We start from the raw sequence: 15,400 nt of genomic DNA on the forward strand, positions 1-15,400 counted from the left end.
ATTAATGAATGAGTTATTTCGAAAATTATTTAAATCAAGCTTTTTAAAATATTAATATCTTAATAATTAATTATTATTTTCTTGAATAAAAGATCTTAAAAAATAATTAAAATCTAGGTTTTTTATTGATCAAATTTTTATAAAATAATTTCATTATTTTCTAAAAAAAAAAAGGAAACTGTTACAATTTTCGTTACAAAAAAACTATTTTTATAATAACAACTTTATAAATTCGAATTTCTTAAAACTAATTAGATTTTTAAAATTTTTATATATTCAAATATTTTATATCAAATTTTCAGAAAATTATATTTATAAATAAAGAAAGTGTATGATTATATACAGACGAATTTTGTATGTAAAATAAGTAACCTATTCACTAATATAAATCACTCACTGTTAAAACACGTTAGATGAATTGTCCCATCAACCTTACGTAAGCGATTGAGGTCGGCCACCAGTAGGTGCACAGACTCACGGGACAACGTGACAGGAAAGCACAATTTCACACTCAAATTTATCAACTTCAAAACTCAATCAAAATTCCAAATTTCATTTAATATTATTTAGATTAAGATATATGATTTATAAATATAAGATTTATATAATATATAAAGATTGAATTTTAAAAATCAAATAGTACGTTTTCCCACCAAATTTTTTGGTGGGATATCATATAATCGATTGTATAAACTTGAATTTTGTTTTTTTTGAAATAGAACTCTTACTATATAAAATTCTTATACTTGAGAATAATAATTCTTAATTTCAAACTCGAATATCAATTTTTTGAATTTTAATTGAATTATCAAAACAGCTCTTTTTGGTGTGAAATTGTGCTTTTCCTCTTAAGTGTCCCGTGTGTCTGTGCACCCACTGGTGGGCACGGAAATGTAATTAAGGCCGATGCCATATCTTGCCCCCTTTCTGTTCCTGACATTTTCTCGTGTAATAAACCAACAACCACAATATTAGCAATTTCTTGAAACCAATCAGCCTGCAGCGAGATCTTCGGTATGAACACGCGTAATAATGAGCATAAGGGTCCCGAAAGTCGGGTCCTTGTTCAAACGTATCGACGTACCATAGAAGGTGGCTCGCTTTGAGTCGCTTAGGAGCAGGTGGTTGCGCGTGTACCAGAAATTGGCAGAGTTTCTGTGACTTTGATTCAAGAACATGTCTCCTGGTGACGGAGATTTGCTCTTCCACGCTCCACTTTTCTGAATCTCAGCGAGCACAAGACGGTAGTTCTTAGAGAAGTGGTCCAACAGATAACAATGTTGCAACGGTTACAAGCGTACAAATTATTTAAAATGTGGACAACTAAGAGGGTATCGTAATTGAATGGTTGGACACGGAATTCTCTCACACCGAGATCTCCGTATCAATCTTCAGTCTTTCCTTTCCACTTTTCCGTTTGGCTTTCCCCAGCTTACATGCTCCAATCATGATGTTCAAAATGCACATTCTTACGTTCCTGTTTGGTCTTTTCCACCAAACGCTCGCCTTCAATAAATCCAGTGTAGATGAATTGGCAGCTCATTTCAGTGAGGCTCTCTCACCTGGGTCTCAAGTCTGGCTTCCCAGTAGTGCTAATTACACTTCCGCAATAACTCAAAGATGGACAATCTATCCACCAGCCGAGCCTACATATATTCTTGCCCTGAAGCCAGCGCTGCCTTCTGATATTCAAATTATTGTGAGTTATATTCTTTGTGCCTAGAGATGTCTAAGTCTCTATTACTCGTGCTGGCCGTCAATATCAATGTGCTTTCCGTAGAATGTGAAACGCTTCGAGTTTATACACCAGAACTGACGCTTTGTTAATTGATGTTGGCGTTTCCAGATTCAATTCGCATCAAACCACAATATCCCTTTTATGGCAACAGGAGGAGGTCATGGATACTCGGCAACATTGCACAGTTGCAAGAATGGAATCGACATCGATTTAGGTTTCTTCCACGATATCGAAATCGACAAAGAAGCAAGCACGATCACAATTGGAGGATCTATCAAGTTTGGGGAACTCCTAAAACCATTATTCGATGTTGGAAAAGAGATTCGTAAGATATTTAGGCCTTGATTACTGGCAAATTCTAACATTCTCAAGAAACAGGATTAGCAGAATGCGTCGGTGTTGTTGGAGCAACATTGGGTGCAGGGCTCGGACCATATACTGGCATTCACGGTCTAGTAATCGATGCTCTGCTGGAGGTGAAGTATGTCACCGGAAACGGCGAGTTGATCACAGCATCTAAGACAGAGAATCTTGAACTTTTCTGGGGAGCTAGGGGAGCTGGTCATCAATTCGGTGTTGTCTATGAAGCCACATATAGAATACATGATGCCACTAATAATGGGGAGCTGATAGTAGCGACCATGCGATTTCATTCGAGCGATAGTGCATCTTTGTGGGAAATAATGAAGGATATTGGAAATGACCAACCCAGAGAAATGTCATTGGCCGTTCAAGTAAACTGGAATGATGATTTCGGTGGTGTAAGTCATTTGCAGGCTGAGATTTTCTCAAAAGCTAACATCGCCCCTGCAAAATAGCTCAACATTGTAGTAAACGCAAAATGGGTCGGACCGATGGAAGAAGCCCTCATCGCGTTTGCTCCTTTTTTATCCCTCGATCCCATCCAAAGAAGCATATCCCAAGTCCCCTGGACCTCCATTTACGGCTCATCTGTTCTTGGCGGCGGCAGTTCTAGCTGTGATCGCGGCGCAAAGAGTAGTAATTGGGCCGTAAATCTGTACACCATCTCTACTCCAGCATTCACCCACACGCTCCAAAAATTGGCAGAATTTTACTTTAATTTTCCTTCATCAAGAACGAGCGTTTGGTCAATTGAAAAGTTTGCCAATTCAGTAACTCTTTCGACACAAGACAATGAAACGGCATATCCTTGGAGGAATACTACAATCTATACATTCGTCGCTTTGCAAGTAAATGGCGATTCTCAAGATGATGCTATAAATGCTTTTGGTGCTTCTTTCCAAGCCGAGATGGCTAAGTCTAGTGGGTATGATGATTTGAGGGTCTACATCAATTATGGTCGGGATGAAGGGGAGGAAGTGTGGTATAGTGAAGGAAAATTACCGAGACTGAAGGCTCTGAAAAGGAAGTATGATCCAATGGAGTTATTTAGTCACTACAATCCTGTGAAGATTTCTGAGCAGCCTGAAAAAAGTGTCGATTATGGACACTTGGGAAGGGGGCTAAAATAAGTCTTGTGTATGAGCCAGACGTATTTTGTGTGATTTAAAGACAGCTTAACTTTATCAACTAGAGTTCTAAACCTCACAAGTTTAATCCAATCTTGTTAATACTTTACCTCTTTCCTCTTTCTCCTTCTTATACTAGTAACTGTTTACTCCACAACATGTGATACTTAATTAAAATCTCAACGTCATTATTTCAATTTAGCTCCCTCTCGGCAATCCCTCTCAGCAATACATAAATCTTTTCCACCCACACTTCACGAGATCCCTTCTCTCTTCATCTACCCACCGTTTACAATCAACAACCCGATAGACATACTCGAAAATGCCCGACATCCTCTATTTCGTGCTCGGTATTGCCCTCGGATTCTGCCTTCTTATTTTGAGATTTCCCGCGCTCGTTCGCTACGTCATGGCTTCCCAACATCTCGCCGTTCCCTCATCATCTCGTAACGAACAATTACTAAACCTCTTTTTCTTCGACGTTCTAAATCCTGTCATAGCTACCGACGAGTCAATCGACCATGTGAAAAAAAAAACTAGAGGATAGAGATGCTAGATTGACCACAAAATGTTTCCCGTCAATGGGATCTTGCCTTGATTGGGATAGAGAATTTCTCAAGGGGAGAAGTACTCTACCTCTGGCTGATCTGGAATTGGAATTGAATGATATACCTGAATAATATCAGGATGATTTCTATGTATTCGTCGAAACCTTCTACGAACGACTGGAAATAAAAAAACAGGGTGGAGAGTTTGCGACTAAGAAATATTATAAGAAATTAGGCTCTTTAAGATTTATTTGGACGAGGGAGGAACACCGACTTCGTTTGAAAGATGACATAGAGGAAGTTTGCGATGGAACCTGTGATATGACTGACAAAATGGAAAAGGGATCATCAAATTGTCGAACTATTGTGAGAAGACATCCCCCGACACTGTCGCCAGAGCCGAAAGATAGTTAGAACAAATGAATCTCATATGACTGCAAGTATCACTGAGAAATCTGCCACAATATCAAACTTTATGAGTAAATACCCCCTTTCGATAATAAAATATTCAATGGTGACAGACGTAACAGTTCAGGAAGAAAATACTTTGACGTAATCTTACCTTGACCCTCGACATATCTCCCCATTTCCCTCCAAAATCTGAATCTTTTTCAATTTCCACTTGATTCTTTTCATAATCTACCAGTCAATCTATGTCTCACATGAGGAAGTTAAAGCCAAATTAAACACATTTTTTATTGAGATCACGCTAATGACCTGCGCTGAAAAGCTCTCGCTTGTGGAGGACAAACTCAAACTGCTTTATGTTCGACCTAGATATTGTTTTTTGACTGTTCATCTCCTTTTTTTCTTTGAGCTTCATAATATCGGTTATTCGTATGATCCTTTGATATTTGATGTCTTTTCACTATTCCAGCAACATTGCGAGAGTCTTTCAGTCCCAGTTGAATATTGACATTGGGACAGTATGCGCACTCTAAGCGAACGGTATTGGCAGAATAGCGAAGAGTAAATTTTGACTGTGGATATTCACGTTTCGCGATGTCTAGTTGTCTCTGAATAGTTTCAAGGTCAAGGTGAACTTCTCTCTCCTTGAGAATGGATTCAAAGGAATCATGGTCCTGAGTGTTTGAAGTAGCCCTTCTTGTTGACTTCTGAGGCTCAGCCTCAATACGCTTGCTGAACTGTGCATCTCTATTGATAATATCCTGTCTTTGTCGTTCCCATGAAATCTCGAATCGTTCGAGGATGTCTCTAAACTGCAATTTCCCGAATCTTTGAGAATTTGCCTCCATATTCTTTCGCTGTTTGGTGACATAATCATCATGTCTTTTTAAATCCAATTTTGTGTCTTTAGCAAGAGGTTTTAGCTTGTTGATGGCTGGTTTGTTTTCGTTTTTCGACTTCATAAGATCCAGTTTTTTGTCCAACTCGGTTTTCATTTGCTTGATCATCTTATCGTTAGCGTCTTCCGATTCCAATTCCATCCTCCTACGTTTCATAGTCTCGGCCCTATCCTCTTGAGCTAACTCTCTTTTCAAAATCTCTGCTTTTGTCGTTGTTCCAATTTTCCGTTTCTGTCCTGCTTTAATAACATAGCAAATTTTGTTCGTGGATGCAGCTCCTGATCGCTCCTTGGACTTCTCCTCTTTCATCGTAAGTGAGGGTGCCATGCTTGACTTATTCTTTGGAAGCTCTCTGAGAGTTTGTTTTCCTCTTGCTCCTACCGTATTATCTATGATTGATGGGACTGTAGTTTCCCAGCTCCAAGGCTTCTCCTCTTTCTTTTCACTCAAAGGTGACTTGGTCTTGCGTTTGAGCTTGATCGCCCTCATATCTTCATATGCTGTCATGGTGGAAGCGACAGTAGTTTTCAACAAGCTTCCAGATTCCACTTTCCTCTCAATCGAATAAGGTTTGGTTGATGTATCCTGAAAGATTCCACTGGAATCAATCAAACCCCTTTCCTCATATGTCATAGCTGAAGGAATTGTATCCCTCAACGATCTCCCATGTTTCTCTTCCATCGTCGACCTCGACCTTTTGTCAGCATACGTCGATGTCATTGAAACTGTATACTCCCACCATTTATCAACCTTAACAATCTCCCAGAATGCATATACGCCGAGTCCTAAGTATTTGATATCCTCGATTTTGGTATCGATTGACAACCCGACGTCGCCGTCCATGAGAATAGAATTTCGACCGGTTCTCTTGAAGTGTGATGTCAGGATTTTCTCGATCGTGGCTGTCTACAAGATCTGAGTCAGCACGTCACACGTTCAGCATGCAGAACCGATATAGAATGTAATCTTACCTTCTTAACCTTAATCCATAAAAAATCTCCATGTTCACATTTTTCCAATGGAACTCCTGGTTGTAGAATCGCGATATAATATTCCCAAGACTTTCGAGGTACGAGGGGTAAATTTGAGGACGCGACACGATGTAGATGACTTCGTTGTATAGTATTAGCTTCGCGCTATGCTTGTTTTCTCAAATTTGGCGTCTGCTTACTTTTTGTGGTCTTCTTTCTCTCTCGCCATGGCTGCTCTCATCATATTTGCGGTTCCAACGTCAAGGATTGAGTGTCAGATAGTAAAACCTGTACTCAAGTAGAGGTACGGAAGTTATAATTGGAAGGATATCAAAACGAAATGGCGATAAGAATTTGAGAAAAGATTAGATAGATTGTCGAGAATTATCTCTTCCGATATAAACGAGAAAGGGAGTAGATGTGGAGTAGACACAGTATAAATATAGATGTGGGGATAGAGAAGGAGAAGGATGAATTGATATTGATATCAATAGATTAATCAATCTACTAATACCTATTCAATAAAACCTTAAATTCCCGTCAAAAAACGACAGCTATAAAACCACGTCGAAAATTCAATATTCAATGTGTTCGGTTTTGGTATGGATGCAATCAACATCTCATATGTTGAATAATCCTGTTATTTAGAATATTGCGACTAGGAGAAACAAAAAAAGTTGTACAGTTTTACTGAAGATTCAGAACTTGAAGATATACGGCTTGCTCTACAACATCTCTACTACCTAGTACTACTAAGTTTTGAGACTTCAAACTAATCTTATTATCACTCAGATCCCAGTCATTGAATCGTAGTGAATGAGCATTGGTCACGTTACGAATCTGTCCCTTCTGCGAACTTTATGAGTCCATGCCCCTCGACGGTTTAGATAGTATTCGATTGGAAGGTACGACGGCCATAGTTATTAGAACTTTTGTTATCCATTTTCTGATCTGATCATCTCTAAGTCTTGCATGGTTTTCTTCTACAGTCTCTGATCTCAACATTTCTGGTGAGGATCATGATACAATATTGCGGCTCTATCTACCTCACCACTACACTTTTCGTCCACAATAGATACATCAGAAGCATGATGAATCTAAACGTAGAAAAATGCAATGCCTTCCAGAATTAATCCTTCTATTTCCAGGTCTGTTCCATTGACTGAATGCGCGCATCCAGGTACTCGATTCTACTTTTCTCCTCGAGCTGCAACATCCCTCACACGTATTACCTAGTATGCAAGCAACAAAATTATCGAATTCGTCTTCATTCAACGCAGTCCAATTCTTTGCTTTTCATCTGCCAGATCTAAATAATGTCGGCATTAGGAAAGCCAACTGGTTCGATTCTTTGACACTAAGTTTCAGGCGGAGGTGTCAAATTGTCTGTCGCTGAACAGAAACTCTGTCACTTCAACCTTCACGCTTATCTTCCGATGTCGAGACGGTTCCGCGACTTCACAACGAGAAACATGCCATCAATTATCGGGTCAACATTCGTTCGTCAAATAATAAGCACGGGTCGAATAGAACAGGGGACAACGATAGGCAACACATTACTTCATACTACCACACAAATCACTTAATCATCACTGTTGAAGACTCAATTTTTCGTTCAAAAACACGTGTCGATTTTCTATCTACATGGTCCAATGATTCTGAACAGGAGACCTCTGTATCATCGACATGCGATCGAACCGAGAGATTGGATTTTGTTTCGAAAAATTATTAGGTCTCTCGATTCAACAAATTGCTGATTGACATGATTGCGCGGACATGTCTTGCCGCGATTTGCTCCTCTATGGGAAGATCTCCTTTAAAGTCCTTCCAGAGACCGTAGTAGCCCTCGTCAGTGGAACGAATGTCGGGTCGTTGGGCGTAACCGATAGTGACGCCGCGAAAGACAATTGGTCGTCCCTCATCGCTGGCGGCAGCGGAAGAACCAGCTCCGGCATTGGAACCACCAGAAGCTGTGGGATTATCCATCTTTCTTTTAGACAATAAGAGGTTAGTTGATTAACAGGGTGATATCAAAAGATGAGACGATGTGAATGCATGAGACGATATAAAAGTATGAGACGATGTGAATACATAGAACAATGTGGATGTACTTGTCAACAGGGTAGTATATCACAGCATGAATGTACAAGTGAACGTGGATAGATTTAGCAACAATAATACACCAAACAGTGTAAGTGTACAGGAAAGAAGCAAAGTATGGGGCTACATTATGACACGAATCAACAACAGTGTTACGATTAACGAGTGTGATATACAGATAACATTAAAGAAGCAATAAGCAATAAGCAACAACATTACAATAGACAACTATGATATACAGATAATGGTAAAGAAATAACAGCAGTAGCAACTAGGTTATGGGTGAGAATACTGACTAGCTAGTAAGTGTTTTTGGGTATAGAGTATGAAGTTGAAGTTTGAAAGGGAGTATCGACGTTGATATCGATATGATGAGGTATCTGAAGTTTGGGGTGCTTCAGATAAGATGATGGATGTGTTTGGATGTAGAATTTCACAGTGAGTAGAGAAATTTATATATACTATCCATTCTTCAGTCCGAATAGAAATTCACACTAAAGATCTGGTAGGCGAGATTAGAATCTGCGCTAGACAGGTTAGGGGGAATTAGTCTTTATGTCAGGTGATATAAGTGTATATGATTCACGGTGTGATCAGTGGTAGGTAAGTAAGCTAGATGTCAAGCTTTCTTGATTTACTGGGAAGAGTGATTGGGCTTTGAACGCGACCTTCACAGTTTTAGACCATTCTGGGAAGGTGCTGTGATGCATCAAGAGTCTATACGCTACTAGATGAGACAAGAAAGAAAATTTAGCTTTTTTGAAACAGCCAAGTCACGAGAAAAGATGGAGAGATGGAGAGATGAAGAAGTAGAGAATTTGAAATTGTATGGGATGTGCAAGGTATCCATTTTATGACAACGATTTTCACTCGAGGAGGTACCAAAAATTTATCTATCGCTCACTTACATCAGGTTCTAACCCTAAAAGTCTGGTCAATATCCTAATGCCTCTGTAATGCCAGAAAAAAAATTGGTACATCTTTTCCAAACGGCCACAAGAACGAAAGTCAGATCCAGTCGCATACCTCGCTAAATTGTTCGCATTTGTCAAAGCGTGAGTTACATCCCTTCCAAGGCTACTAGGTACCTAAGTATCTATCGCAATTCAAACCTTAGGTATGATGGATAAATGATATAGAAGTAGGCCATAGAGGAATCTATGCTAGATTGTCATGGGATGAAAATTGATAAAGTAGAGAAAGGAGTCGATTCTTTGACAGGATTGCATTTGTGCTGAAATGAGCAGAATTTTCAGCCTAGCTTCAACGAGGGGTAGAATCAGGCGGAAGCTGGAAATTTCATATGATATGATATGAGAACTTGATTTGGAAACTATAGGAGAGGAGATGCGATAAGTTTCACCACTCCCTCCTCATGGATCATCGCAACTGCCGCATGACCACAATCTCTCACCTACAGTTGCCATCGGCCACCTACTGGACTATACTTCAGAATTTGATCGATGGGTAACACGTCCAACCGATTTGGATTGAATTGTAACCTACAAACTTCTATCAACCTCAAGGATTAAGCTGACATAGTGCCTGCCATAATTCACTTGTTACGTTCACGATGGGATGAACTGCTCGTGTATACGCCGAATATTCCATTTCTGTGGGTGATAACGATGATTTTGAATGCTGTCCCACTACCATACATTCGGGTCATTCTTTATTTTCCTAGCATAATCCAAAACGCCATTGCTATGCATGCATACGATCAAATCATTCATTTTCCATCTACCGCACTACAATAATATCTGTTTCTCCATCCCTCACCCATCAACTTTTCATATCCCCTGTACCTTCCTATAACTAGGCGGTTTGATCGTTCTCCTAATCAATTTTCCGGCATACGGTGGAATGAGTGAGATGGCCGAAATTGCCGCGACCCTCCATACAAATCCCCTAGATAATTTATCAGCTTCATTTACATGACTCGACGCCCCAATGGCTCAGCAACTCGTGCCCTGTTCATCGCTCCAACCTTCTTTGCCACAGCAAGTTGGAGAAATGGGAGGAAGAAAGAAAACTTACCAAGTAACAACAAACGACAAGTCAAAATACCCTCCCAAGAATGGAATGCTTCCCAAGTACAGCAAACCTGTGCCAATCAGACTGACTATCATAACTGGATGCCATGTCGTTATCTCGAAAGCCACCATTGTAAGTTCATTCAATACCAATACTGTAAAACTAACTGCCACCATTCTCGGTCCATCGACTTCGGTGAGAATTTGAGAAAGACCCTGGATCATACCACCTTGGTAGATGGAAACGAAGACCCAAACAAAAAACGTTCGATAGGAAAGTGATGAGCCAGATGTTAGTTCTTTGTAAAGTTCAGGGTAGAGATTTGCGAGATCTTCGTCAACATCTTTATCGAGAACTAGAGAAAAGACAGGTGCCATTGTGTAAACAGTTGCGTAGCCGACGAGCAACCAATCTTTGTATAAGCCTTCTGGTTCGAATTTGATAGCAATGCTATACATTGTTTGAGCCACACTAATGATGAGACCTCTATGAATTACAAATTGGGCGAGTTTAGCACTTCGTTTATAACTATTTCGTCCATGCCAAACGAGAAGTTTGGTGAGATGACAGAATTGTTCAATGGAGAAATCCGCAGCAAGAGAGGCTTGTCGTCCTTCTTTTCCAACTATACCTACACCAACATCCGCAGCTTGGATCATGGAAACATCATTTCCTCCATCTCCGATACAACAAACGCGCTTCTTGGTATATTCTCGAATGAGTTTTGCGACATCGGCTTTCTGAGTTGGTGAACATCGACATGCAACGACTGCTGGGAGAAGAACTGCCAGAGAGATAAATTCGGTTCGGAAATGGGTTAGAAGTAAAGCTAGACTCTCGCCATCGATCAAGAGACAAGCATCAGTTTTTCCGCGAAGAAAGTCGAGATGATCCTGAGCATTATCCTTTCGCCTGAGCTTATCGATAGTATGTATATATTGTCCTCTTGCTACCAATTTGGCACTGACAGCAACGCATCGAGCAGTCTCGACCTTATCACCAGTCAACATCCAAATCTTGATACCTGCGTTTCGTAATAATTCCAAAGAAGGTTTGACATCCTTCTGAAGCTTATCCTCAACACCAGTGACACCTAAAAGCTCAAGGTCCTTCTCGAGGAAATGGGAAACCACACGAGCCATACCTGTATCTCGATTGCTAATCGAAACTGAAGCCTCTTTATAACTTTGCGAAAAGTCCTTGTAGTTTTGAACAGACATCTTCTTTCGTCCAACGACCAAAGTGCGAAGACCTTCTCTAGCCATGTTTGCAGTTTCCTCATCAAGCCAATCATTTGCAGCGACAATTGAAGTCATTACAGTATCTGCACCTTTTTGATAGAACCAAATCTCTCCAGCCTCCAGATTACTGGTCGAAGATGTTTCAGAACCATCAAGGAACTCAACAATGATTCCCATACGTTTTCCTTCGGATGTAAAAGGGAAAACTTCGAGAATACGAACACGAACGACGGAACGACCTGTATCGACTGATTGCAAAAGCATCCCTTTCCTATCACGATGAATTAAACGCAGCCCGACAGCTTCGGTCCATTTAACAATCGCAATCTCATCAGGCGAAGAAGCTTGATAAGATGTTACATCTTGCCCATTTGTTTCTTCAATAGTTGGGGTGACATTATGACAAAGAGCAAGGGCGAGGACTACGTCACGTACTCTCGACCCAATCTCTCTGCGGGTTCGAGTGGCGGTAACAGTAGTTGAAGCGACAGATGAGGGTGTGACAAGTATTGAAGATTGATTGGCATCTACAGGAACCGAGAATCCTTGTTTGACATAGGAAGCGACTTCATCCATTGCTTCATTTGCATAAGAGACAGTTCCAACATGGATTTTCTTCATTTCCATTTCATTTTGCGTGAGGGTTCCGGTTTTGTCACTAAGTAGATATTCAATTCGACCAAGTTCTTCAGGTATAGTACTTGTACGAACAACGGCTCCTTCAATTCCTGGATCTCGTTGAATGAACCAAGAGTAAACACTCTTTCCCATATCCAGATTGACACGGAGACTGATGGGTACAATGGTAGAAAACAGTACCAAGAATCTCATGATTTTCACATACCATTTGACTCCTTCAACATGCTCAAACCCTTCTAATGCAACAAGAACAATAGATAGTGTAAGTGTCAAGGCGCAAAGAATTTTGGTAAGGGAGTTGATTTCGTTCTCAAGAAGACCGGTCTTTGATCGAGATGGAGATGTAGAGAGAGCTGATCTAGTTTGAGGTCCAGTATAAACGATTACTGCCAAAGTGGTAGCACTCGAGGCAAGAACAGTATTGGCCCAAGCAGTGTTGTCAATCGTTAATGGTGCTGAATCTCCGTCTTCCTCGTTGTTATCAGGGTTCGCTCCCCCTTTAGGCAAATGTGGGTCATACCCGCTAGCACCTTTGGGAAGAAGACTAACGGTACCGATGAAGTCATTAACCTTTTTGTCGGGTTTCCCAGCTACAACACGAAGACGTATAAATTCAGACGGGTCAAGAGATTGTGTTAAAGGAGAGCCTAATCTCAATTTCCAGTCTGTCTCGCCATCTAATTGATCTGTTCGAATAAAGGTTTCACCTGCGCCCGCTGCATCTGCTGCAGGTGTATTTCCAAGTTGCGAAGTTGACCCTCTGGATTCTGAAGTAGTGGCTGTAGATTGATCAATTGAAGGATCAGATATTGGCTCTACCAGTAAAGACTCAGATGGTTCAACTACATTGGTCACTGCAGGTTCATGTGATACCGCAGCTGAAGATTCATTGGCTGTACTCTTCAAAATAACGACATCAGCAGGAACTCTTTGATCCTTTCCTAATTTCAAGACATCCCCGACTTTCAAATCCCTAGATTTTCGGACCACCTCACGAACACTCGAACTTGGTGCATCTCGTCCTTGGCCCTGAGTACTTTCCTCTTCTTCTTGTATATCTGACAAGCGATCCGGTTGGAGTAAAGGTTTTCCTTTCTTTGCTTTTCCCTTGGACTTCAACTTCTTCCTTGCACTGTATCTATCCGTGTCCGCTTTTGAAGGTTTATCGAAACATAAAACAGTGTATCCCTCGGAATTCGCCTCGGAGTCTCGTCTTCGTCTTCCAATATCGTCAAAAGCCTCCTTCCCCAGGGTGATCGCCAAAACAAATACTAAAGGCACGATATATGTTGAGAGGTATCCAATTCGCAGAGGTGGTATCACTTGAGATAAAGCGACAAGTAAAAAGTACATGTTGAAAAAGAAAGAAAATTCGTTATACAGAGTTCGTGGTAAAAAGCTAATCGGGGTATATTTCGCATTTGAAACGGCATTAGGAGGAAATCGTGAAAGTTGTGTGGCACCAACTTGTACTGTTCTCGATGAAGCTGGATCATGTTCGTCGTCTTGTTCTTCGCTTTCTTCTGGCTGTGGCTGCGATGGGTTATTTCCTGATAAGAAGTTTGGAAGCCGTATTTGTGATGATATATTCTTTATTTTGTCGAAGCTTGACCGACGTCCTCTTCGAGATCTCCCACTCCCACTTCCATCTCCTGATAATAAAGGTGCATCGTCCTCCACAGCATTCTCACTTCCTCCCGACATCCTCCCCATACCATCCCCTCCCAAATCGTCATTTAATAAACCTCGCAGATCCTCACTATCTGTATCGACATCCCTGTTTCTTCCTAAATCACCATAACCTCTATTTCTGCCAAAATTTCGCAAACCACCCATACGCAGATTTCTTAAGGGTATATTCGGACCTCGTCTTTCTTTACTGGAGTTCTGTTGATTGTGTGAAGAAGAATTGGATGATTTTGAAGTTGGAGAAGTTATTGGATCCAGTTCCTGCAAGTCCAGCTCAAGGTCGGAATCCGCATCATCCACAGGAGAGTCTGGTGGATTTGATTGATGGTGATATGCAGAGCTCGAAGACATACCTCATTGATGCGGTTGAGTAATATGCGATCATAAAATAAGGGGAGAAAAGTAAAAGTAATTGTATCTATTGTGTTATTTATTTCTTCTTTCTTTCTTCCTTTGCTTATTGGGAGTCTCAGCCACGAAATCAACGTCGTCAATAATTAAAGTTATGTTCGTAGAAAAAGTGCCGGTAGAGTATTGGTTTGAGTATTGACAAGGTACTAGGTAGCCTTGTAGCTACATGGATACAGCACCGAAAGACTCGGAATCTGTATATTTTATTGAATTCTAGTGTGTTACAGTCTAATAATATTGTTGAATTTACCAATGTTTACCAGAAATCATCAGTATTTATTTACCTTTATTTACCAGTATTTGCCCAGGTAGGTAGGTAGGCTGGTATATATCTTGGCAGACGATAAGGACAAATATAATAGTGATTTTATATACCTAGTAGCATCTACCTGGGTAGGCACTAGTCATTATTCATTACACACATGTACTCCGTATATCACGTCAACCATGTCGTCGTTGGATTTACTACGCTGCAGTATGTTTTATTTTGAATCTATACTTAGTATCTTTCGATTGATTGGAATGACGCTCCGCTGGCCCTCCGGGTGCCACTGCCGTGGAGGCAGACTACTCAAGGATTTGCTTTTCCTCATCACTCAAAAGAAGCAATCGTCTGATCGTGACTCCTGCAGGGTGTGTACCTAACAAGCAGAGCTTCGAGCGCAGCGAGCTATGGGGGTTTGGGGGCTTCCCCCTTCAATAATTATAATGCAGTGACTCTATTCACAAGAAGGTATTCCATGAGCTTCATTCTGTTATTTTCTATCACATTGTACCTTTTAGGCAAGTGTTGTATGCTTCGTAAATCAATACAATAATATAAATCAAGCAAATCCCCTCCCCCTTCCCCCCGTATTCATACCCATGTTGAAATTCTCCCACATGATTCATTAAATATCAATATCTGGCCTCACTCACAACTTTGTCACGGAATGGAAAGCTTCAACCCGGAGTTCAGCCTTCTCTCAGCCTTCTCTCAGCCTTCTCCCCACGGCCTCACAAGCCAGGTCGCCTTTGGAATTGGCCCGAGTCCATTTTACCACCTTTACATTAAAACATCAATCCATTTCCACCAGAATCATATGGGGATTTGATTAATTGTTCTCTCCATTATCTTCTTCACAAAAAATAAAAGAATAAAATCAAAACTTTTGTAGTTATGAATCAACTTTCAATCCAAAATATATCATCCTTTTAATCTGTTTTTGTTTTTTAGCGGAAAGAGATTCCTA

General features: G+C 40.5%; 4 protein-coding genes across 4 annotated transcripts; 1 reads left to right on the plus strand and 3 right to left on the minus strand.

Moving 5' to 3' along the window:
- Positions 1-1,324: 1,324 nt before the first annotated feature.
- Positions 1,325-3,231, plus strand: EAE97_008347 (uncharacterized protein; the record flags this gene model as incomplete). The annotated part of the gene is made up of 4 exons (XM_038878861.1): positions 1,325-1,699; positions 1,847-2,063; positions 2,111-2,499; positions 2,557-3,231. The coding sequence occupies exons 1-4, from the start codon at positions 1,448-1,450 to the stop codon at positions 3,229-3,231; spliced, it is 1,533 nt and encodes a 510-aa protein (XP_038730541.1). The 5' UTR covers positions 1,325-1,447.
- Positions 3,232-4,549: 1,318 nt separating this feature from the next.
- Positions 4,550-6,298, minus strand: EAE97_008348 (uncharacterized protein; the record flags this gene model as incomplete). Its single annotated transcript, XM_038878862.1, has 3 exons — positions 4,550-5,989; positions 6,055-6,193; positions 6,255-6,298. The coding sequence occupies 3 exons, from the start codon at positions 6,296-6,298 to the stop codon at positions 4,550-4,552; spliced, it is 1,623 nt and encodes a 540-aa protein (XP_038730542.1).
- Positions 6,299-7,782: 1,484 nt separating this feature from the next.
- Positions 7,783-8,040, minus strand: EAE97_008349 (uncharacterized protein; the record flags this gene model as incomplete). Its single annotated transcript, XM_038878863.1, has 1 exon — positions 7,783-8,040. One exon carries the CDS (start codon positions 8,038-8,040, stop codon positions 7,783-7,785), a length of 258 nt encoding a protein of 85 aa, XP_038730543.1.
- A 1,467-nt stretch (positions 8,041-9,507) lies between these two features.
- EAE97_008350 (uncharacterized protein) lies at positions 9,508-14,375 on the minus strand. The gene is made up of 2 exons (XM_038878864.1): positions 10,192-14,375; positions 9,508-10,062 (listed from the first exon to the last, which is right to left on the minus strand). Exons 1-2 carry the CDS (start codon positions 14,106-14,108, stop codon positions 9,945-9,947), a joined length of 4,035 nt encoding a protein of 1,344 aa, XP_038730544.1. The 5' UTR covers positions 14,109-14,375; the 3' UTR covers positions 9,508-9,944.
- Between the last annotated feature and the right edge of the window lie 1,025 nt (positions 14,376-15,400).

The sequence above is a fragment of the Botrytis byssoidea genome (genome assembly GCF_014898295.1).
Source record: "Botrytis byssoidea strain MUCL 94 chromosome Unknown BBYS_017, whole genome shotgun sequence".
Classification (NCBI taxonomy): Eukaryota; Fungi; Ascomycota; class Leotiomycetes; order Helotiales; family Sclerotiniaceae; genus Botrytis; species Botrytis byssoidea.

Excerpts from the sequence above, each read along its gene's own strand:
- EAE97_008350 (XM_038878864.1), bottom strand. The coding sequence starts at position 14,108 with ATGTCTTCGAGCTCTGCATATCACCATCAATCAAATCCACCAGACTCT. Across the intron at positions 10,063-10,191 it reads TTGTCGTTTGTTGTTACTTG|GGGATTTGTATGGAGGGTCG; the intron begins GTAAGTTTTCTT and ends TAAATTATCTAG.